The 23,922-nt window shown below is 40.4% G+C and overlaps 1 protein-coding gene across 2 annotated transcripts in view; it reads left to right on the top strand.

The window, feature by feature from the left end:
• Nucleotides 1–23,922, top strand: part of ZFYVE9 (zinc finger FYVE-type containing 9) — a 192,900-nt gene that overhangs the window by 86,809 nt on the left and 82,169 nt on the right. For both annotated transcript variants that reach the window (XM_044002767.1, XM_044002766.1), the window contains exons 3-4: nucleotides 905–1,010; nucleotides 7,223–9,327. In XM_044002767.1, the coding sequence (XP_043858702.1) occupies nucleotides 941–1,010; nucleotides 7,223–9,327 (2,175 nt within the window). In that variant the 5' untranslated portion in view covers nucleotides 905–940. The remainder of the gene's footprint in view (nucleotides 1–904; nucleotides 1,011–7,222; nucleotides 9,328–23,922) is intronic.

The following is a 23,922-nucleotide window of genomic DNA, read 5'->3' as shown; positions in this document are numbered from 1 at the left end:
CTTATTTCATGTTCTTTTTGGCCATGTCTCTTCCTAAACTGTCTGGAAGTTTTCCTTTTCTACATACATATATAACTGTAACAAAAAAACAGCGCTTAGCTAAATGTCTAAGAGAGGTATATAGTGCTCTGTGACATCATGTGGGAAACTTCCTGCAGGATTTATATTGAAGGATACACTTTCGGACGTAGCTAATGTGAGAATCTGTTTGGCTTGACTATGAATATGTGTTATGAGAGTTTTCTTTTTCTTTCAATTGTTCCATGGAGAGAGGAGGAGGAGAGTGGGAGAAAGAGAGAATAAATGATCTAATTTTAAAAACCTAGGAGGAGAAATGGTTATCATCTACTGGAGGCTTCAGGCAAGACTTGATGAAGGAGTTAACATTTTAACTGGTCTTCAAAAGTGGTTGGATGGACTCTTCTTCTGCAGGGTGCATATACTATGTTTTGGGAACAATGTAATTTAAAGGTAGAGAGATGGCTGAGAACTGCATGATATTCAGTGTGGCAAGCTTTTCTAGCTCCTGGATGGGAATTATGGCATGGAGAATTTTGTTTTGATCATTTGGAAATAATTGCAGTTGGTTTATAAAGTATGTTTTGGATTCGCCCCTATTTTTATATAGATTTCATTATTTGTTTATTTATTTATTTTTAGTGAGGCAATTGGGGTTAAGTGACTTGCCCAGGGTCACACAGCTAGTAAGTGTTAAGTGTCTGAGGCCAAATTTGAACTCAGGTACTCCTGACTCCAGGGCTGGTGCTCTATCCACTGTGCCATCTAGCTGCCCCTTTATATAGATTTTAAACACATTTACTCCTGTCTGGCTTTGGCTTACATATTGTAGTGTTTTAATGATGCCAAATTCAATACAAATACTTGATTTTGCTTTATCTTTTAGGTTTAAAAAAGTCACTTGAGTGGTGCTTCCTGACCAATGGAGAACTATTTCCAAGCAGAGGCATACAACCTGGATAAGGTTTTAGATGAATTTGAACAGAATGAAGGTAAGCATTTCTTTTGGTATCTATGTACATATGTAGCACAAAGAAAATGATGGGAGGGCATTGTAAAGCAATGCAGTAATCTTTTTTTTTTTTTTTTTTTTTTGTGAGGCAGTTGGGGTTAAGTAACTTGCCCTGTGTCACACAGCTAGTAAGTGTCAAGTGTCTGAGGCTGGATTTGAACTCAGGTCCTCCTGAATCCAGGGCCAGTGCTCTATCCACTGCGCCACCCAGCTGCTCCTGCAGTAATCTTTAGAAAAGCAGGGCGCAATGAAGCAAAAACTCTTGCTTGCCTTTCCTAAACTTACGAAAAACAGGTTTTCTTTGGTTGCTTTTTTAATTTGAGAGCTGCCCACATATGCGAATTGTTGTCCTATTGGCAGCAGATCACTAGGTGTTGATTTTTCAGCAAAAGGGAAATCATTTGGAAATCATAATATGATAATGTGAGTGTATTTGTTAAAATAGATGAGTACAATGGGGCAGCTAGGTGGCGCAGTGGATAGAGCACCGGCCCTGGAGTCAGGAGGACCTGAGTTCAAATCCAGCCTCAGACACTTCACACTTACCAGCTGTGTGACCTTGGGCAAGTCACTTAACCCCAATTGCCTCACTTTAAAAAAAAATAAATGAGTACATCTGATAAGTTGTGCTAGCTAATTCTGAAACTGGAAAATAGTTGATGAAGCGGACATCCCTCCTCTTGGTAGAGAGGTGGAGGTCACTGGCCATAGGATATCACATTCATTGTCAGACTAGGCCCCTGGGTTGGTTGGTTTTTGCTTAACAGTTTTTTTCCCATTGTGACAAAGGGAGGGATCCATTTTGGAGGGAGAGAGTAGGAGCAAAATATATTGGGAAATGAGGGTGGCATTAAAACAATCAATACTAAAATAAAAACATTTGAGTAGGTACCTAGTCACAGTGCTCACTGTACCTGTGTGCAGATGGATGGTCTCTTGGGTTACTCTAGCAATCTCAGAATTACTTGAAAGGATAATTTAAAAATATACAATATTCCAAAGCATCTATCTATGTTGTTTCCCCCTTTTCTAGCCATGATTCACTAGAAGCAGAATATAGCAAGTCAGCAAGAAAAAGGCTACTGGCCTAGATGAAGATATCTAATTAATTAGTAGTGGCTCTAGGAGTGTGGACAAGTTTTCAATTATTTTCAACTTCAGCATGAAGGGGCAGAAAAAATTGTTTTTGCCGCTCCTCCCCCCCAAATTGTTTTTTGCCTCCCTTCCAGTGATTCAGCTTGATATATAGAGGCAGTGGGGATGAAGGTCTGACTTAATTTAGGCTACTTTAAGCCTGTGATATTAACAGTTCATGTTTGTATAGAAAGGACTTGAAGATTTATTATAAAAGATTTGCTTTCAGCATCTTATCCTGTGAGGTAGGTAGTACATATATTTTTATTTTTTTCCACAGATTAAAAAAAAGCTGTATTTATGTAGAACATTAAGGTTTTTCAAAATACTTCTAGTATATTGAATTTGATCCTCATAGCAACCCTGTGAGGAAGATGCTATTATTATCCTTAATTTACTGGTGAAAGAGGTTAAGAAACTTGTCCAGGGTCACCCAGCTAGAAAGTATCCAAGGCTGAAATTGAACTCAGCACTGTGCCAGAGACATTAAGTAACTGGCAGTGATCATACAGTTAGTAAGTATCAGAGCTAGAATTCAACCCAGGGTTCTTTCTAAGTCCAGGTCTCACTCTCTGGCTACAGATATTTGATTAGCGCATGCCAGAATTTACTTAATCTCTGTTAAGCCTTTAGAACCATAGAGGATCCAGAACTAAGCCATTCCCCCAGGGTCAGCATTACTTCAGATGGGCCCAATTCAGTAAGCATGGACATGCCTGTGATTAGGGAGTCAGAACAAGTTTTCCATAGAAGTAGTAGCACATAAGCCAAGCCCTAAGACATGCTGGAGATTCTAAGAGGTAAAAGTGAAATTCATTCCAGTTATGGGGCACGGACTGTGCAAAAGCCCAGAGATGGGAACCAAAAATAGCATAGACCATTTGGGCTAAAACGTCAAATACATGAAGAGAAGTAATGTGTAATAAGCCTGGAATGGTAAGGTGTAGCCAGATTAAGAAGACTTTAAATGCCAAGGTGAGTGAATAAATGGATGGATGGCTCAATGAATAAAATTTAAAAAAATTTAATAAGACCATCTACATGCTCAAGGAGCTCACATTCTAATGGAGGTGACAGCACACATAGGTTTCAGTTGTAAGTCAGATGGAAAGACCCTGTGGTTTTGAAGATGCCACCACAAAGCAGATGGTAGTGCATCTTCTTTGATACTTTTCAGCTGATAATCATATCTGTTTCTGATGTTGAACTGTTTGATAGGGCCCAGGACTTTGGTAGTGAGAAACCATTTTCTGGGTTTTCAGTAGATGTCACCTCTCAGGAGGCTAGGGCTACAACACCTGCTGAAGCAGTTACCAGGTTATATCTCCTGGTTGCTTCCTGGGGGGATGGCAGTGAGAACTGGATGGAAGCAGAGCTGGTGGTCTGCAGGTTGTTGCCACTCTTAGGCCTTTAGGGCATAGTCATCCAGATAGGGGCACTTTTTGAGCAGTTAGTGTTAATGGTAGGAAGGGAAATTTGTAGCATATCCTAGAGATGATAAGGTGCTGCTGAATGAGCTTGAGCAGGGTACTGACATAGTTGAACTTGTGCTTTAGTAAGATTATTTTGGCAGCTGTGTGGGCACTTTGGAATAAAAAGAAACTATGAGTTAGGAAAGTGTTACAAGAAGCCAGGTGAGAGGTGATGAATCTCTGAGCTAGGGCATTTCCCTGAGGAGAGAGAGAAGAGAATGGATTATTGGAATATTGTGGATGAGAAATTAGCAAGATGTGGCAATTGATTGGGTGTGCAGGTGAGGGGGGGACAGAGAGAGACTGGGAGAGTTCTGAGTAACTTGGATGACTTGAAGAGTGGGCGGGGCCTGTCCTAAAATAGAGTCTGAAGTCAGTAAGTAGGCTAGAAGAATGAACAAACAAAAAGAAGAATCCTACTATTAGAATTATGGTGACAGGGATGCTTAAGATACAAACCTAGAAGAAGAGGGAGGAAAAGAAGAAGGGAGTAATGGAAGGGGGAGAAGAAAGAAGGAAGGAAGGAAAGAAATGAAGATATATTTATTAATTGTTTACTGTATTCTAGGCACTGAGGATACAGTGGAGAGACATTTGTGACAGGGTGAACCACTGGCAGGCTATTGCATTAGTTAGTTTAGGAGAGAGAGGATGAGTGCCTAGAAGAGATGCTACAAAGATGAAATCACCAGGTCTTGGGTGAGGAGGAAGGTGACAGAGAATGAGCAATCGATGATGACACTGAGGTTGTGAGCTTGCGGGGCTGGGAGGATAATCATACCCTGAAAAGTAATAAGGATGTTTGGAGGAGGGAGAGGTTTAGGGGGAAACATAATGAGTTCAGTTTTGGACGTGTTGATTTAAAAATGACTACAGGATGCCGAGCTGGAGAGAATAGGCAGTTGGAGATTGGGACTAGAGGTCAGCAGAGAGACTTGAACAGGATAAGTAAATCTGAGAATCCTCATCATAGGGATGATAATTGAATCCATGAGAACTAATAAAATCACCATGTGAAATAATATAGAGGGAGGAGAGAAGGCCCAGGACATACCCTTGGGGGAACACCCAAGTTAGTGGGAGTGACTTGGATGAAGATCTAGCAGAGGAGACCAAGAAGGAGCAGTCAGATGGGTGAAAAAGGCATTGTTTCATAAAAACCTATGGAGAAGAAGATATTAAGAAGAGGGTGATCTACAATGTCAGAGGCTTCAGAGAGGTCAGGAAGAATGAGGATTGAGAAAAGGTCATTAGATTTGGCAATTAAGAGATTGTGAGTAATTTGAGAGAGAGAGAGAGAGCAGTTTCAGTGAGATGATGAGGTCAGAAGACAGACCAGAGAGTTGAGAAGAGAATGTAGGCACCTGTTGTAGACAGCCTTCTCAAAGAGTTGAGATATGAGATATGAGATGATATGGAGTGGGATTGGATGGGCCAAGTGAGTTTTTGACAAGATGAGAAAGACATAGGTGCGTTTTGTAGTCAGTTGGGAAGGAGACAGTAGATAGGGAGAGAAGGAAGCTAGATGAGACAGAGATGCCAAAGGGCCAGTCTGTTGGAGGAGACAGGCTGGAATGGGATCATTTGTGCATTTAATGGCTTTAGCCTTTGCAAGGAGAAGGCATAGGTCGGACCAAGTGGTCATTAATATCAATTCCAGCTGAAATTGTGATTGTGGTATTGGTTATTGTTTTTATTAGGTATGTTCTATTTCCCCATCTAGACTGTAAACTCTTTGCTAGTGTAACATATAAGAATACATCTGTATCAAACCCTTCAAGTAAATAATGTGAAGCAAAGATTCAGGAAGCTGATTATAACTAATTTGCTATCGATAGTAAGGGGAGAAAGAAAATAATACAATTTCTGATGCTTTAATTTGTTTAAGTATGCAGAACAAAATTACAGCCTAAGAAATTGTAATAGGTCATCTAAATGGTTTAAATCATGAAGCTTCCCTTGGGCAGCTAGATGCTATAGCATTCACATTCTGCCTTACACACTGACTAGCTCTGTGACCCCAGAACGGTCACTTAAACCACACTTTCCTCATCTGTAGATGAAAAGATTAGCTTCTACTTCAGTCAGTCAGTAAGCATTTATTAAGTGCCTACTATGTGCAAGGCCCTGGGAATACAAAGAAAGCCAAAAGGAGGAGCTCACAGTCCAGTGGTAGAGAGAACATACAAAAAACTGCAAACAATCCATGAACTAGATAAATTGGAGATAATCACCAGAGAGAAGGCACTGGAACTAAGAGAGATTGAGAAACTCACAGGGTTGTTGGGGGATCAGATGAAATAATTATGTGAAGCCCTTTGCAAACTTAGAGTGCTAAATAAATGTTAGCTATTATTGTTAAAAAATGTTACTCTTAAAAAAGACAATATATGACATTACAAGGATATGCTTCTTAGCCATTGTTTGCCACATCTGTGTGAAAGTCTGTCTTGGTGGAAGTCTCATGTATCATAAGATCATGAATTTAGAGGTAGAAATGACTTTATCTAGTGTAACCCTTCATTTTATGGATAAGGAAATGGAGATTCAGGGCGGAACAACTGGGCTACACTGGTAGCAATATCTCAAGAAATGTTTTTAGAAATGGGTTAGCTGGGGCAGCTAGATGGCACAGTGGATAGAGCCCCGGCCCTGGATTCAAGAGTACCTGAGTTCAAATCCGGCCTCATACACTTAACACTTACTAGCTGTGTGACCTTGGGCAAGTCACTTAACCCCAATTGCCTCACCAAAAAAAAAAAAGGAAAGAAATGGGTTAGCCCATTCGTCTCCATTTCACACATGGGGAAACTGTGCCCCAAAGGAAAGAAGTGAAATGGAAAGATGATGGTCTTTTAGAGCTAGTAGAGAGCTGAATTTGAATCCTGCGTCCATCATTTATTAAATGTCACTTCACCCTCACTGTTCCAATCTGGAAAATGTAGATAGTAATATTTTATAGTCCCTACTCACTAGGTTGTTGTGAATAGACAGTGAGATATTTACCAAGTGCTTTGAAATCTTAAAAAAAGCTCTTTATTTCAGCCACTACTATTATTGTCAAGTAGCAAGCTCCTAGCAGAGCTAGAACAAAACCCTGAGCCTCTCAAGTTCCTTTTTAGCATCTTGTTGGCCCTATGTAATGGAAATTACTAGTCATTGAATCTCTTGAAAACAATGTTATTTGCTAAAATTCAGGTCATCTAAGTAATGACATATTCTATATAAACTGAAACTTTCCAACTAGGTTATTGTAATGTTCTCTTGATATTTGCAGTGCTCTAGGATAGCAAATAAGGCTCTGGACCAAATTGAGCTAAGAATCTTGTATTTAAAAATGAAAATAAAAACATTCTTAGCTTGTGGGCTCTAGGATTTTAACAATTTTCCCCGTTTAGTTAAGATTTAGAACATACAGCTACAGGGAAGAGGTTTAAATGTGTTTTCTCATCTGTAGCCAAGAATTGTAAGCATTTTTGTCTTAATAGCTTTATTTTTGACCAAGATAACTGGAAGTTTTGCTAATCAACTTTGTCCTGGTATAGTATTGCCAACTTACTCATTGTTTAAACCATTTATTTTTCAGATGAGACAGTTTCTCCTGCAATATTGGATAAAAAATGGAATCAGCTTCTAGACCCTCATCTGCTGTCATTTAGCCCGGCTCTGGCCAGTGTGAATGAAACAGCAATTCCAAGTGAGTCACAGCGGACACGGAAAATCTTCTCTCAGGCTCATTCTCCCCTCCTTCCATCTGTGGAAGGAGGGGATCATTGTCCTAATGGAAGAGAGAGTGCTGTAAATCCGGAGACCTCCACCATGTGCATTGAAGATCAGGCTACTGCAGAAGAGCAGCTGATAAAGAGCAGCAATAACTGGGATGACCAGTGTGGTGTTGTGGATGCAGGAGAGGAGAAACTTGGAAATAGAGACAGTCTGCCTGAAGATAAAAACATTCTTGTTGTAGCTGTCATGCATAATTGTGACAAAAGGACTCTGCCAAGCGCTGATTTACTGGATTGTCATGACTACAATAGCCATTCGCTAATGGATACTCTTAGCTTTACACTGGATGATGAAAACAGCGATCCCTTTAGTGTTACTATCAATGGGGCTGATGAAAAAGACATGAACTTGGAGAAACCAGGGGTCCAGTGTAACCAGCTGCATGCTGAGGATGATCCTGTTAGCCATCTCTGTAATGTTTCGCCAGAGAGTCACTCTGATGTCTGTTCCCTCTCTCATTTAAAAGACGATCTTAATCCAAGTAGAGATCCTCCCGTTTTAGAAAATGCAAGTGGAGGGACCAGTACAGTGACCCTGTCCCACGGAACAGCTGAAGGTTCTGCTGCTGACGTGCAGGGGAGTTGTAAACCAGTTGAGGCTTCTGCTGGGAAAGCCAGCTCTCCAAGGACAGATTTAGAGACTACAAATGGCATGACCCATTTGAGTGAGAAGGGTTCAATGGAAGAGGAGCCTCCAGATGAGAGAACAGCTGGAGAACCCTTCCAGCCTGGGCTACCTCTGTTTTCTGACCCCGACCAACTGAATGTGTCTGAAAGGGATGATTGCTGTGAGCAGGCTTCCTGTGGGCTTGCCCCTAGTGAAACCAGGGGAGACGAAAGCCAAGGTGGTGAACTTGGACACACTCTGGCTACAAGCGAATCACTCAGTGCAGTGGGATGCTTTTCAGCATCTGAGGAGGTGACTCATGGGGAATTGACTAAACCGAATGAAATGAGTAGTAGCCCAACAAGTGGACAGAGTGAGAGGCTTCTGCCAGGGAGCCGGCCTGGGGAGGAGGCTTGTGGTGATAGTGGGGAAAATGAGGAGGCCACCTCAGAGTCAGGTGTCCCTTTAAAAGGAACTTGTATAGAGGAGCTTGAGGGCTATGGTTTCCCTGCTGTTCTGGACATGCCAGCAGCAAATTCTCTGTCTAATGGTTGTGATTCCTATGGAATGCTAAACCCAGTTATTGCTTGTATTCCAAAGACTTTACCCTCCAAGGAAGATTCAGTCACAGAGGAAAAGGAAATTGAGGAAAGTAAATCAGAATGCTATGGGAATGTTTATGAGCAAAGAGGAAATGAGGCCTCAGAAGGGAACGGGCTTGTCTTAAGTAGCACTAGTGACCAAATGAAAAAAAACTATGTTCGTAATCTCTGTAGTCAGGTCCCATCTATTCAGGGGCAATTATCCCCTCAAGTAGTAGCTAATGTGCCACCCATCAGTGTTCCCTTTGGTGGTGCCAGACCGAAGCAACCAACCAATCTCAAGCTTCAGATTCCAAAGCCATTGTCAGAACATTTACAAAATGACCTTCCTCCTCACAGTGGCACTAATGCTAAAAACAAAAATGATGTATTTGGGAAATCAAAGTTAGGGGAAAACTCAGCAGTAGCTATATTCCCTAATGAGACACTTCATTCCTCTATTGCTGATGCAAATGGGGACCTTGTAGAAGATGATGAGGCTGTGGTCTCGAGTAGTCCGTGCCTTGCAGTAGCCGCAGATAGTCCTGATAATGATCTTAGAGCTGCTCAGTTTGGTATTCCTACCAGAAAGCCGTTTACCACCCTGGGCGAAGTGGCTCCTGTGTGGGTCCCGGATTCTCAGGCTCCAAACTGCATGAAATGTGAAGCCAGGTTTACCTTCACCAAGAGGAGGCATCATTGCAGAGCATGTGGGAAGGTAAGGTTCACTCAGAATATCAGAAATTAGCACAACTCAAATTCCATTTTTAATTTCTAAAGGTGAAGAGGTGAACTTATTAGTTATTGTTTTGGCAACCAGGAAATTCAGAGCTCATCGTGAAATGAGTCAATGGACAAGCCTTTATTCAACTTGCCATCTTATTACCTTCTTGGTACCAGGCAAAAAAGCACAACACATATTAATTTTAAGTACAAACGAAACTGGTTTCTGTAGCTGTGATTGAAACATATTCAGCTATATAAGTAGGAAGAATTGAGGAAGTGTTAACTCTGTGGTTTTTATAGAGATACATGTTTGGTTAAGCAGTCCATCTAAAAATAAGGAAGCTGGTTACTCTTACTACTTTCTCTTTTTTTAGTATAAAATAACACTGAATCGGAAAACTTTATGATTAGTTTGGTTTCACTTCAAAATTTTTGTCAAGTTGAAAGTTATCCTTGTGGTCTGTGCCTCTCCATTTTGATTTTTTATTTCTCTTACAAATAATTTGTTGCAATATTGGTCCACAGCATGCTTTTCTACAAATATTACTTCTACTTTTGATCTTTCTTTATTGATCTTTGGTTATACCTTTTTCTGGCAAGATGACAAAAGTGAAATGTTCCAAAGTTATATTTCGGCTGAAAACAATGTCCCCTTTCTATACTAATTTTTCCCTCCTCAAGGCCAATGAACCAGAAGGAAAACTGATTGGTGTATTTATTTCATCTAACTTCATTTCTGAATTAAATTCAACAGAGACCTGAAGCATCAAGTAGGGTAATGTGCCACGTGCTAGAGTAAAAAAGGGCTCTAATTCACAGTCTCTGCCCTGACTGAGCTTTTGAGGCTTGTATAAGGATGTGCCATACACACAAGTCACTGGATGCAAAATAATAGGATGCAAACAAGGGTTATATGAGGTTCAAGGGAAGGAAAATCTTTTTTTACTCTGGAGATCAGAATAATCTTCCTGAAGGAAGTGGCATTTGAACTGGGCTTTTAGGGACTGGCAATTTCATTGGTGGTTGAATACAAGATGCATTGAAAACTTAAGGAATAAATGTGAACAAAAAGCATTAAGACTAGAAAACAGAGGGCACTGAGTGTAGGACAATTTGCTATAGCATTGACTGAAGAGAAGTTATAAAGGAGAAGGTGGGGAAGAAGGGGGCCTAAAAACTGTGAATTGAAATTGTGGAGGTCCTTGAGTTTCAGGCCAAGAAATTTGCATTTTACCTAATGGGCCAATAGGAAGCAATTGAAAGGATTTTGGAAGAGGAATAAAATGATCAGATCTTTGCATTGGTAAGATTTTTCTGTAGTCTGGATCTATTAATGAAGGTATCATGTTGTAGTAAAGAGCGCCTCAGACATCTGGTCAGAGGCTTAGATTCTTCTCCTGACTCGGCCACTGACTAACAGTAATTCAGCACGAGTAATGTCTCTCCACTGGATCTCCACTTCCTTAACCTTAAAATGGGGGAATTGAACTTGATGTTCTTTAAGGCTTTCCTCAGCACCAATAATTTGTTTATTTAAGAGACAGAGAATGCAAAGAAGAAAAACTGAAGTAGCTGCATAATTCGCAAATTAGATGATCTATGTTGGGATTATGGAGTAAATAAAATTGAGTATACCTACCCTGCAAGACTGAGCTAATTTTCCAATTTTGTATTTGAAAATGCATTGGCGGGGGGCAGCTAGGTGGCGCAGTGGATAGAGCACCTGGATTCGGGAGGACCCAAGTTCAAATCTGGCCTCATACACTTGACACTTACTAGATGTGTGACCCTGGGCAAGTCACTTAACCCTCATTGCCCTGCCCCTCCCCCCCCCCCAGTGAAATCAACACTCATTGGAAACAGGTGGAATGGAAAGGGGTCAGAGAGTGAAGGGTTGAAGTTGACGCCTAAGTAATCTGAAAGGGAAAGACATTGGTGGGTAAGGGTCTTGATTCCAACACTAAAATTAGGAAGAAAAAATTCATTATTTGCAATGTTTTAGTGGATTTTAAGATACTTATTTTCTGTTCGTTAAGTTGTGAATTCAAAGTGAGTACTGTACCATTATAACCCACAAGTATTCATTATTGTTATTTCTACTTTTAAATACTCTCAGAAGATAAAGTTGACTCCCACCCAGAGTGAAAAAAACAAAATTAGCCTACTTTACCAAGTTTAATACTATTTTGTTAAATCAAACAGCATTCAGAATTGTCATATTTCACTTAGTCTGATTAATTTAGGCTTCAGAAAATTGTACCTGTGTTTATAAGCTCTCTTCCGAGAAGTGCAAAGATTTTTACAGACATTATCTCATCAATTCTTACAACATCCCTGAGGTAAATGGGAGTGGGAAGGAAAGACAGAATCATGAATAACCAATCTATAAATTAATTATGCCTTTCACTGCAGGATTTTAACCATACTTTATAAAAAGAAATATTACCTACACAAAAGAAACTACATCTGTTATTAACTTGTTTTCTTCTTTATCTCACAAGAGGGTCTGATTTAGACACTGCAATTTTGGGATACTTGCCCACCCCTAAAATGTGTATCTTTCCTTTACAAAAGATATTTTTTATACTCTGGTTTCTCTTCAGATCACATAAATCTTTTGCCTTTTACAAAAGATATTTTTTATTTTAATTTTTTAAAATTCTGACCTTAACATCAAGTAAAATGTGTATTTCCTTGTAGTAAGTAAACCAGAAAAAGAGGACTATACATAAAACTGAATCTATATTATACAGTCTACTTTTCTTTTAAGCATATAATAATGCAACATTTATCTTTCTGCTTGTCAGTTTCCTTCTGGCTTTTTCATTCTTATAAATCCTTTTAAAATGCTTTAATCTCTCCTCTTCCCCCCCCCTTTTTTTTTTGAAGCCCTTTTACTACTTCCCCTCTCCTCCTACTTCTCCCAATTTTTTTTTTTAAGTTTAAGACTCTCCTAATATGCCCAGTCAACTAAAACAAATTCGTACACTGGCCTTGTTCAAAAATGTAATGTTTTATTGTGCATCTTGCATTCATCACCATTTTATTATCAGATAAGGAACAAGTTTAGTCTTTTGCTTGCTTTTCTTTACAATATTGGTTATTATTGTAAACGTTGTTCTCCTGCTTCAGCTCACTCCACTCTGCATCAGGTTTCTCTGAAACTACCCACCTCAATATTTCTTAAAGCACAGTAACAGTTCACTATATTTATATATCATAATTTGTTTAGGGGCAGCTCAATGGCTGCTCAGGAAACAGTATTATAGAAACACTGGCCTTCGTTATTATGCAATCCCCTCATTGATGGGCACCCCCTTAATTAGCAGTTCTCTTCTTACATCTTCTGCCTTCTAAATCGAAATCCCATCTGTTACTAAAAGCCCTTCACTCCAACCCTCTTAATTCTGGTGCTTTGTTAATTATTTCCTATTTATCCTGTATATAGCTTGCTTTGTATACATTTGTTTGCTTGTTGTCTCCCCAGTTAGACTGTAAGCTCTTTGAGGGCAAAGGTTGTCCACTGACTCTTTTTAAATTTCCAGAGTGGGACTCGCCCCATAGCAGATGCTTAATGAATGCTGATTGCTTGATAAAATGCTGGATTTGGAGTCAGAAAGAGCTGAGCTGGAATCCTGCTTCAGACACTGGCTAAGTGACCCTGTGTAAATCATCTAACCTCTCTCTGCCTCAGTTTCATCATGTGTAAAATGGGGATTATTGTGAGGAATAAATTAGCCTATGCAAAGCACTTTGGGAAATAGAGTATTATAGAAACACTAGCCATCATTATTATGCAATCCCCTGATCGATGGGCACCCCCTTAATTAGCAGTTCTCTGCTACAACAAAAATATGTCTATAAATGTTTTTGTTTATATAGGTCCTTTTCCTTTGATTTCTTTAGAGTACAGGCTAAGTAGTAGGAGTGCTAGGTGAAGCAAATTATTTCTTAAAATGAATGAATGGAAAATCATTCCTTAAGTCTTTATAATATGCAAAACATTGTGCTAAGTGCTAGGGATATAAAGAGAAAAGTAAGATCATTCCTGCTCTCAAGGAGCTCACATTTTAATGGAGGAGACATGTAAATAAATAGGTTCCTACAAGATACATAAAAGTTGACACTGTAAAGACAACACATAGAGGTTTCAGCTGGGAGTTAAGTAGAAAAGTCCTGTGGTCCCTAGGGCACAGCAACAAACCATCACCTTTACTGTAACTTCCACTAACAAAATCCTAAGTTTCTGAAAGCAAACCATTTGACACACCCCAAATCTTTGATAGTAAGAACTTTCTTTTCTGGATCTTCAGTAGCTGTGGCTTTTTTCTCAGGGTAGTGGTTGCTGGAACTCTGCTGGTCATAGAACCAGTGATCTAAGGGACACTGCTGCTCCTGAGGTTCTTGGGTTCGGGGTTGGGCTATCACCATTAGGTAAAAGGAGAGGCGGTGACGTTTGTGGTTTAACACTCCTGGCACATGCTGCCTCCTATCTCCTTCAGAGTGTCTTGCTCGTCCAGCTAGGTTGGCTTGCTTACTGCAGTTGGTAGGGATGATTGAGCCTTTCTCTACAGAAGTTGCTTCCCAGGAGGATGGCTGTGAGGGATACAGCTAGAAACGGTGGCAGTGGTTTGGGGCATGTTGTTGCTCCAGAGCCTCTTGGGCTTACTACTGTTCATCAGCAGCTAATGTTGGTGGTGGCAAGAAGGTGGATAGAAGTAGGGTCTTTTTTCCAGTGATTGTTTCAGTGAGGTGGGCTAGGCTGGAAGCACAAAGATCTCCATCAAGGTCTGCAGACAGGTGATGCTCAAGTTGGTGTCAGTGGTCTGACTTACGTGGCCCATGCCGACTCCTACTTCTACCTCTGGATGCCCTGCTGCAAGAAACAACATTTGGTGGGATGATGCATCATGAAATGATGGATCATTATATCATGAAAAACACTTAATGACCTGTGGCTAGAAACTTCTCAAAGTTTCCTAGAGGTAGAGAAATAGAAAAGGGATCCTTCTAAGCCAATAACAGAAACAGAGAGTTCGGGAGTTTGCTCCCCATCTGTTTAATCTAACAAAAGCAATTTGCTAGATGTGATTTCTCAATCATCTGCTATCTATTTGGCTCTGGTCTTTTCATTAGGAATACTGGGAAGTCCTCTATTTCGTTATATGTACATTTTCCCCCAGTACGATAATACTCAGTTTTACTGGGTAGGTTATTCTTGATTAAAGCTTATATCCTCTTCCTTCTAGAATAGCACATTCCAAAGTCAGTATTTCTTATAGTGGTCACTGCTAAATCTTGTGGGATCCTGAGTGTGGTTCCACAGTACTGGAATTCTTTCTTTCTGGCCACTTACAGTATTTTCTCCTTAATCCTGGAACTCTGAATTTTACCTATAATATTTTTCATTTTGAAGTTATTGGTCTGGGGTTTCATTTAGGAGCTAACTAACTGGGGGCAGCTAGGTGGTGCAGTGGATAAAGCACCAGCCCTGGATTCAGGGGGACCTGAGTTCGAATGTGACCTCAGACACTTGACACTTACTAGCTCTGTCCTCAGCTCCCAATGCACACACTGTGTTTACTGTTCCAGGGGATGCTGCTAAGACCAGGATGTTGATGGGAATGCCAATATCTGCCCCATGTCCAAAGGTTACAGGGTTTTCCTCTGGACTTGAGGGGCTGTATGTGGAGCAGAAGGAGATGGAGGCTTAGGCTAAGCCAATTTTCCTTTGCTCCATAGCAATTTCTCTTCAAGGGCATGGCTAGAAGGCTGCTAAGCTAAGCTACCAGACACTAAAATCCTCAGATTCTGAGTGGCTTGATCTTTTGTAGTTGGCCCATAGGGCATGACCAAGTTTTCTCAACCAGTATCAGTATACTTCCTGTGCAATGCCATTTCCTTTCATCTACTGACTCTCCAGCACTTCTCAACTGATCAAAGACTTTTTTTCACTTCATCTAAAAGCCTATGATTGATCGATTATTTTTGATTGTTCTCACCTTATGAAAGTATCTGAGCTCACCCAACTTTAACTTTAACTTTAACCCTAATTCTGGCTCCAACTGATCATCTTTGGGGCAGCTAGGCGGCACAGTGGATAAAGCACTGGCTCTGGAGTCAGGAGGACCTGAGTTCAAATCCAGCCTCAGATACTTGACACTTACTAGCTGTGTGACCCTGGGCAAGTCACTTAACCCCCATTGCCCCAAAACAAAACAACTGATTATCTTTTCCCCAAAAATATCCCTCTCACCCTAACTTCTGTATTTCTTTTTTACTGTTGCACCAGCATATTTGAAGTCATCCAGGCTCATAACCTGGGAATTATCCTGGACTCCTCACACTCTCTCACTCTCCATATCCAATCCAGAGTTTCCCAGTCCTGTCTTCATTACCTCTCTTGTATGTGTCCCCTTCTCTCTTATGATGCTGTCAACACCCGGATCCTGGCCTTCATCACTTCACACCTGGACTTTTACTATAGCTTATGCCTCAAGTCTCTTCTCCACTCTAGTGCATCTTCTGCTCAGCTGTCAGCTTTATCTTCTTAAAGGTGTTACCACCCCCACCCTCAATAAACATCAGTGGTACCCTATTTATCTCCTGGTTCGAATATGAAATGCTCCATTTGGCATTCAAAACCCATAACCTGCCCCCCCAACACCTTTCCAGTCTTCTTACATCTCACTTCCCTCTACATTCTCTTTGGTCTTGTGACACTTGTCCTCTTTTCTCTTCTTCATATAAGACACTTCTGACTCCAGGCATTTTTACTAATTGTCTTTCTTTTTTTCTTTCTTTTTTTTTTTTTTTTAGTGAGGCAATTGGGGTTAAGTGACTTGCCCAGGGTCACACAGCTAGTAAGTGTTAAGTGTCTGAGGCCGGATTTGAACTCAGGTACTCCTGACTCCAGGGCCGGTGCTCTATCCACTGCGCCATCTAGCTGCCCCCACTAATTGTCTTTCAATCCTGGGATGCTGACCATCCTCATCTCTGGCTTTCCTGGCTTTCTTCAGGTCTCAGCTAAAGTTGCATCTTCTACAGGATGCCTTTCCTGATACTCCCCAAATGTTAGTGCCTTCCCTTTGATTTTTATCTCCACATCTGCCCTCTTTATATCTTATCTGTACATAATTGTTTGTGTGTTCTTTCCCACATTAGATTGCTTCTTGAGGGCAAGAACTGTTTTGCCTTTTTTTTTTCCCTCAAGGCTTAGCATAATAAATACTTGTTGACTTGACTTGGTGGTTTTTGTTTTTAAAGTAAAAGATCTGGGTAGCTAGGTGGAGCAGTGGATAGAGCACGGGCCCTGGAGTCTGGAGGACCTGAGTTCAAATCTGGCTTCAGACACTTAACACTTACTAGTGACCCTAGGCAAGTCACTTAAACCCAATTGCCTCACCAAAATAAAAGAAAGAAAGAAAAAGATCTAGTACAGGCCACTATCTGACTAAGGACCCCTAGGCTGTACAGGGAATAGAAAGAAACACTTGGAATTAGTAAGAACTGAGTTCAAATTCTCCCTCAGGCTCTGAACCTGGAGCAAGTTACTTAACTCTTTCAACCTCAGTTTTCTTTTCCTTAAATTGTAGATAATAATAGCTCTTCCCTTATAGGATCAGATATAAAGTACCTTGGGAATGTTAAGGGGTATGAATGCTGTCACATCATTGATGTTTAGGTTGGGGCAGAGGTGAAAAGGATTGGACTGTCCTTGTCTTAATCTCTGGAAGAAACAAATTTGTGCTTTTGACACAAAATGATACAGATTGAGTGCTAGAGTGCTTGGAGGCCAATAATAAGAGGTGTCATTTACATGGAGCCTACTCTGTGTCAGGCACTATGTAAATGCTTCACAGATATCTCACTTGATCCTCACAACAACCCCAGGAGGGAGATGCTGTTACTATCCCCATTTTACAATTAGGGAAACTGAGACAAAAAGAGTTTAAGGGGATTTGTCCAGAGTCACACAGCTTGTAAGTGTCGGGGGCAGGATTTGAACTTGTCTCCTTGACCCCAGATTGGGTGCTCTGTCTATTCTGGCATCACTTAGCTTCAGTTCTGTTTTTTGGTTCTGTCACTGCCTCTTGTGTAACACCAGGTAGGTCAGCTCACTCTCTGTACCTCACTTTTCTCCTTGGTAAAGGGAAGGGGTTGGATTAGATGATCCTTGTCTCTCCTAACTCTAAGGGTCTATCATAGTTATTGGCAGTATAACCTTGGACGACTCTTAAAAGCCTAAACTGAGACCAAGAAGGGAAGTTGTCTAGAGGCATATTTCAGCTTAATATTAGGATAAGCTTCTTAATAAGTAAAGCTTCTCCATGTGGAATGGCCTACTTCTGGTGGTATAGAATTCTCTGTCACTGGAATTCTTTAAGCCAGAGACAGTAACTCTGAGATTCTGTCAGATCACTGAGGCTTAGTTTCCGCATGTCTAAAAATGGGGGTGATGATACTTGTCCACTCAGTCTCATGGTTTTCTGTGAGGTGGGTGCTGCCCTAAAGGCCCTGTATCATCTTTAATCCTCCTCCTATCATCTAGTACTTCAAAAGTTGAGAATTATCCATATGTCAGTCTCTGCCCATCTGTGTCTTGGCATGTGATGTCCAAGAATTATTGAAGCCAAAAATTTCCCTGGAGCCATATTGGTGTAGAGCTGTTCAGAGTGTTCTCCATGAATAGTCTGGATGTTAGTAGAAGGGCAGAGCCTCAGGGAAAAGGAGCTGGGGCAGCCCTTTTGGGGAACTTCAGATGAGGGCTTTGCAAAAAAAAAGTGCTGTTGAAATCCATTACTATTGTCTCCACTGTTACTATCATATCGATAACAGTATGTGTGCCACTGGGGGCATTGACTGGACAAAGGAATTCCTTAAGAATCAGAATTTCAGTAGAGAAGGGAGAGTTGGAGATTGCATGAGGGGAAGATGAGCTTTTACACAGACTCTTTTGTACCCACAGGAATCTTGGTTAAGTAGTAGGGTCTACTCTTCTGATCCTGGGACAGAAACCAGCATTTGTTAGGCACTTATTATGTGCCAAGCACTGTGCTTAGCATTTGAGATACAAATATAGGCAAAAAGAAATATAGTCTCAGCCTGCAAGAAGCTTCCAATCGAATGTGGGAAGACAGTATACAAAAAGGAGCTAAAAATAGGAGAGAGAAGGATGAAGGTTCCTGATTTTGAAGTTCAGGAAGTCAGGCTCAGGGCCTGGAGAAGAATGAAGACTCCAGAAGGAATTCCCCAATGGGATCAGGGGCAAGGACCTTATAAAGGGAAATTTGGGGGTGAGTAGGCTACAGGGGCTGGTGGGAGGCTCCAGGTGTCAGGGGAGTTTAGGGTAACACAGAACTGGTTTGGATGGGGAAGTTTAGTTTCCCTTTCTGGATCCCAGTTTCCCATGGTCAAGTTACTTTCCTTTTGGGACATCTGTTTCCTCATTTTTGTAAAAGGTGCGCCTGCTTGGTTTTTCTACTTTAAAATATTTCTGTGAACTTCTTTTGCCTTAAAAAAAAAAAGAAAGGCGTTAAAACAACTGAGGCTAATAGTGCTTCACCGTCAGAGACTTCTGCATACCATTATCCATTTTGTTGAACATATATTTTTGTCTGTTATCCTCTGTATGAATGCTGTTTATTAGGGTACCACTTAAGTAGACTCTTTATGGTTTTATTTTACAGCCACTATTTCCTTTTTTCTTTTTTTATTTTCAATTAAAATTTTCTATTTAAAGTTTTAGGTTTCAAATTCTGTGCCTCCTTTCCCTCCTTCTCCTTCCCCCTCTCTGAGGCTAAACAATTACATATAGGTTACACGTATATAATTTTGTAAAACATTTCCATATTTGTCATTTTGTATAAGAAGACTCTATATAAAAGAAAAAAATGAAAGAAAGTGAAAAAGAGCATGCTGCTGTCTGTGTTCAATCAATATCAGTTCTTTTTCTGGAGGCAGATAGTATGCTTCATCATTAGTCCTTTGGGATTGTCATTCACAGTTCTTCATCAAACAATATTGCTGTCTCTGTGTGCAACATTCTTCTGGTTTTGTTCACTTCATATCAGTTCACGTAAATCCACATTTTTCTGAAATCCTCTGGCTTGTCATTTCTTATAGCACAATAATATTCCATCATCATCATATACCACAGCTTGTTTAGCCATTCCCCAGTTGATAGGCATCCCTTTGGTTTCCAATTCTTAGCCACCACAAAAAGCTGCTAGAAATATTTTTGTATAAATAGGTCTTTTTCTCTTTTTTTGGATGTCTTTGGGATATAAACCTAGCAGTGGTATTGCTGGATCAATCACAGTTCTATAGCCCTTTGGGCACAGTTCCAAATTGCTCTCCAGAATGGTTGGATCAGTTTACAACTCCACCAACAGTGGATTATTGTCCCAGTTTTCCCACATCCTCTCCAACATTGAACATTTTCTTTTTTTGTCAATTTCCTTTTTTCGTTAATTCTTTTTCTTCCCCAGATAATTCAAGGTCCCCTGTAGTCATGGTACTTATCTCCATATTCATTCATTCATTCATTTTGTGGGACAGTGAGGGTTAAGTGACTTGCCATGCGTCACACAGCTAGTGTCAAGTGTCTGAGGCCAAATCTGAACTCAGGTCCTCCTGAATCTAGGGCTGGTGTCTTCTCCGCTTCACCATCTAGCTACCCCTCACAAACACAACATAAAGTGGTTATCACATGCATGTTTTTTGTTTGTTTGTTTGTTTTGTGGGACAGTGGGGGTTAAGTGACTTGCCTGAGGTCATACAGCTAGTGAGTGTCAAGTGTCTGAGGCCGGATTTGAACTCAGGTCCTCCTGAATCCAGGGCGGGTGCTTTATCTCCTGTGCTACCTAGCTGTCCCCCACATGCATGTTTTAAAGGAAACATGGATTATTAAACGACTATCTAAATTAATATTAAAGATGATTCAATGGCTTATTTTCCTATATATTCAGAAATATAAGTATTCAATATATAGTGAATATTTATACATTTAAATGTTATAACACTAAGTTATAATTATATATCTAAATATTATATACATCATATGCATATTATTATTTTTTTAAAGTAGTTCTGTAATTGGTTTCAAACCTATTTCATATTTCATTAGTACTTCATGGTTAAACTAAGAGCCGTGAGTGAAAATTGCCAATGTAGTTTTCAGCTCAGTGTAAGGACAAACCTTCCTAACTAATGAGAGCTTTCCAGAAATGTAATGGTCTGGCTCTGGAGTTACGGGTTATCTCTCACTGGAGGTCTTGGTACAAGAGCTGCATTACCACTTGGGAGTTATGTCATAGAGGTTTCTTATTTGGGTACAATTGTGATGGTCTTGGCTATTTTGTGATTCTTTGGAATCACTAGGCCTTTAGAATTTACAAAATCTGAATTCCTAACTTCCTAGGCTGACCTAAGCAATGATAGAAGAAGAGCGTAGTGTCCAGACAAGACTTTGCTGTCCTTGGCCTTAAATGAGACCGTGTTAGCACATGGTATTAAGTTCACGGAACCATCTTTTAAGGACTGGGATGGGCAAGGCCTCCTCCTGAGGATGACCAAGCCCTGGAGACTCTATCATATAAAGATCATTTAGAGGTGATGTGCTGACAGCAGGCTTCAGGTGTTTACTGGTTTATCATTTGGATGTGAGGGATTAGACTTGTTCTGGTGGACTCACAGGATAGGGGGATGAATATCCCAGAGAACCAGACTGAAGGCTGATGTGAAGGAGCTTTGAATAACTGTCAGAGCAGTTCTAAAGGGAAATGGGCTGCTTGCCTGCAAGAGGTCAAACAAAGGTTGGATGACTACTTGTCAGAAATGGAATGGAGGCCACTGAGACCCTTTCTTTTGTTTGTTTGTTTTTTGTTTTTTGGTGAGGCAATTGGGGTTAAGTGACTTGCCCAGGGTCACACAGCTAGTAAGTGTCAAGTGTCTGAGGCTGGATTTGAACTCAGGTCCTCCTGAATCCAGGGCCAGTGCTCTATCCACTGCGCCACCTAGCTGCCCCACTGAGACCCTTTTTAATGCTGTGTTTGTGTGAAGTGGATTTTCTCAAGACATGTATGTGTTTTCTGGTGTTTGCAAGCTTCGCTCGTCTCTGGTGCCCCAAATGTGGGGCTGAATGGAACTGTCCCCCATGCCTGGAATGCTCTCTGTCTTCATTTCCACCTCCTAAGTTCCCTAGTTTTCTTCTAGTCTTTCCCAGGCTTCCTTAAATCTTAGGGCCTTCCCTCTGTTGAAACTGTCTGCATCTTGTTTATACATAGTTACTTGCATATTGTCTTCCCTGTTAGACTGTGAGCACCTTGAGAACAGGGATTGGTTTCCTCAGCCCCTCTTTGTATCTCCTATGCTTAGCACAGCCTTAACTGATTGATTGAGAATGTTTCTTTTTTATTTGAAGATTTAGGAACTGACTGGGTAATTAATACATGGGCCAGTTCATATTTATGAGCATTGGATGTTATAGGTCTTTGGAAGATCCATAGCATTTTTCTTTTTGTAAACTATTATAGTTGTTATATTTTCCTTCAAAATATGAATTAAGGTTAAGGAGCTTGAAAGTATCCCTGGGTGGGATTTGGTGGTGGAACCCCACTTACTGAGAGGTAATTTCAAGTGTCATAATATACATTTTCAAATCCTCTCATATAATTAGAGATGGTCTTAAAATAGCAGAGCTTTTTTTTTTTCTATGAAAAAAGTAGATTACAGGAAGCCCATCAAGATGATCACATTTGTAATTATGTACATAAAAGCCAATTAAAGCTGAAAGCTTTCTCATTTGAACTTATGGTCCTTTACTGTCTTGGAGGGAGCAATCATATATCTTCAAATGTCTTGTCTTTTAATTTCCTGTGACTTTAATAGTTTTCTGTATGCTACAAGAATTCTAAAATTTCCTCTCTATACATGCAAGGCCTTGTTTTTTTTCTTTTCTTGAAAAAAATGGATATTTGTAATTTTTTCCCTATACACATTACTTGAACTATGTTTTCAAATATCAGAACTCCAAATTATGAAAAATATATCTAGGTATAAGTAGTGGAGGGGTAATCCTTTCCATAGAATCAATAACTAATAATTTTTTTATGCTTTAAGGCTTACAAACTACTTTCATGACTGCATATGAAACAATGTGGCCTTGTGGAGAGAACACTAGACCTGGAATCAGAGAACTTGGGTTTGAATTCTAGTTTTGTTTCTTAATACCCATGTAACTTCTGGAGGCAAGATGGTGGAGGGAAGCAGAAATCAACTTTGCAATAATACCTCAGAACCAATTTTTGAGTAGTGAAGCACTAGGAATGATGTATCTTATTGGAGTGGGAGGGGAATGCAGTTGGAGTAAACCACGGACAGACCACACCCCAGGGAGCCTACAATAAGGCCCACCCCTGGAGCAGGCCAGCAGTAAGACCCCACCCCCAGTGAAAGCCAGTAGCCAGGTCCTGAGCCTGGCACAAGAAACTTGGGATAGTGCTCTCTCTATTCCTGGAGTAGAGCCCAACTTACAAAAAGTAAAAAGTCACAAAATAGGCAAAAAAGTCACAGAACTGAGCAAGAAACGAAAAAAGAGCCTGACCATGAAAAGTTACTATGGTGACAGGGAAGATCAAGGTACAAACTTAGAAAAGGAGAACATTATCAAAATGGCTAGATGCGAAGTCTCACGTGAAAATGTGAATTGAGGAGCAGCTAGGTGGCACAGTGGATAAAGCACTGGCTCTGGATTCAGGAGGACCTGAGTTTAAATCCACCCTCAGTCACTTGACACTTAACTAGCTATGTGACCCTGGGCGAGTCACTTAACTCTCATTGCCCTGCCCTCCCCCCCAAAATGTGAATTGATATTTGGCCCAAAAAAGAACTCCTGGAAGAGCTCAAAAAGGATTTTAAAAATCAAATTGGAGAGGTAGAAGAAAAATTGGGAAAAGAAATGAGAGGGGGCAGCTAGGTGACGCAGTGGATAAAGCACCAGTCCTGGATTCAGGAAGACCTGAGTTCAAATCCGGCCTCAGACACTTGACATTCACTAGCTGTGTGACCCCAGGCAAGTCACTTAACCCTCATTGCCCTGCAAAAAAAAAAAAAAAAAAAAGAGTAATGCAAGAAAATAATGAAAAAAGAGTAAAGAGCTTGGTAAAGGAAACATAAAAAAAATGGAAAAATGTAGAAAAAAAATTCACCAAAGAAAGCAATTTCTTAAAAAGTAGAGCTGGTCAAAAGTCTATAAAACCATGCATACTTTTTGATCTAATAATACCACTACTAGGTTGGTATCTGAAAAGAAATAAAAAACAAAAAGTTAAAGGACCCATATAACAAAAAATATTTATGACAGCTCTTTTTTTGTGGCAAAGAATTAGAAATTGAGGGAATGCCCATCAATTGGGGAATGACTGGACAAATTGTGGTATGTGATTATGATGGAACACTATTGTGCTATAAGAAATGATCAGGGGCAGCTGGGTGGCACAGTGGATAGAGCACTGGCCCTGGAGTCAGGAGTACCTGAATTCAAATCCGGCCTCAGACACTTAACACTTACTAGCTGTGTGACCCT

The sequence above is a fragment of the Dromiciops gliroides genome, chromosome 4 (assembly GCF_019393635.1).
Source record: "Dromiciops gliroides isolate mDroGli1 chromosome 4, mDroGli1.pri, whole genome shotgun sequence".
In the NCBI taxonomy this organism is placed as follows: domain Eukaryota; kingdom Metazoa; phylum Chordata; class Mammalia; order Microbiotheria; family Microbiotheriidae; genus Dromiciops; species Dromiciops gliroides.
The sequence above is the reverse complement of the archived record's forward strand: the minus strand, read 5'-3'. Positions and strand labels throughout refer to the sequence as shown.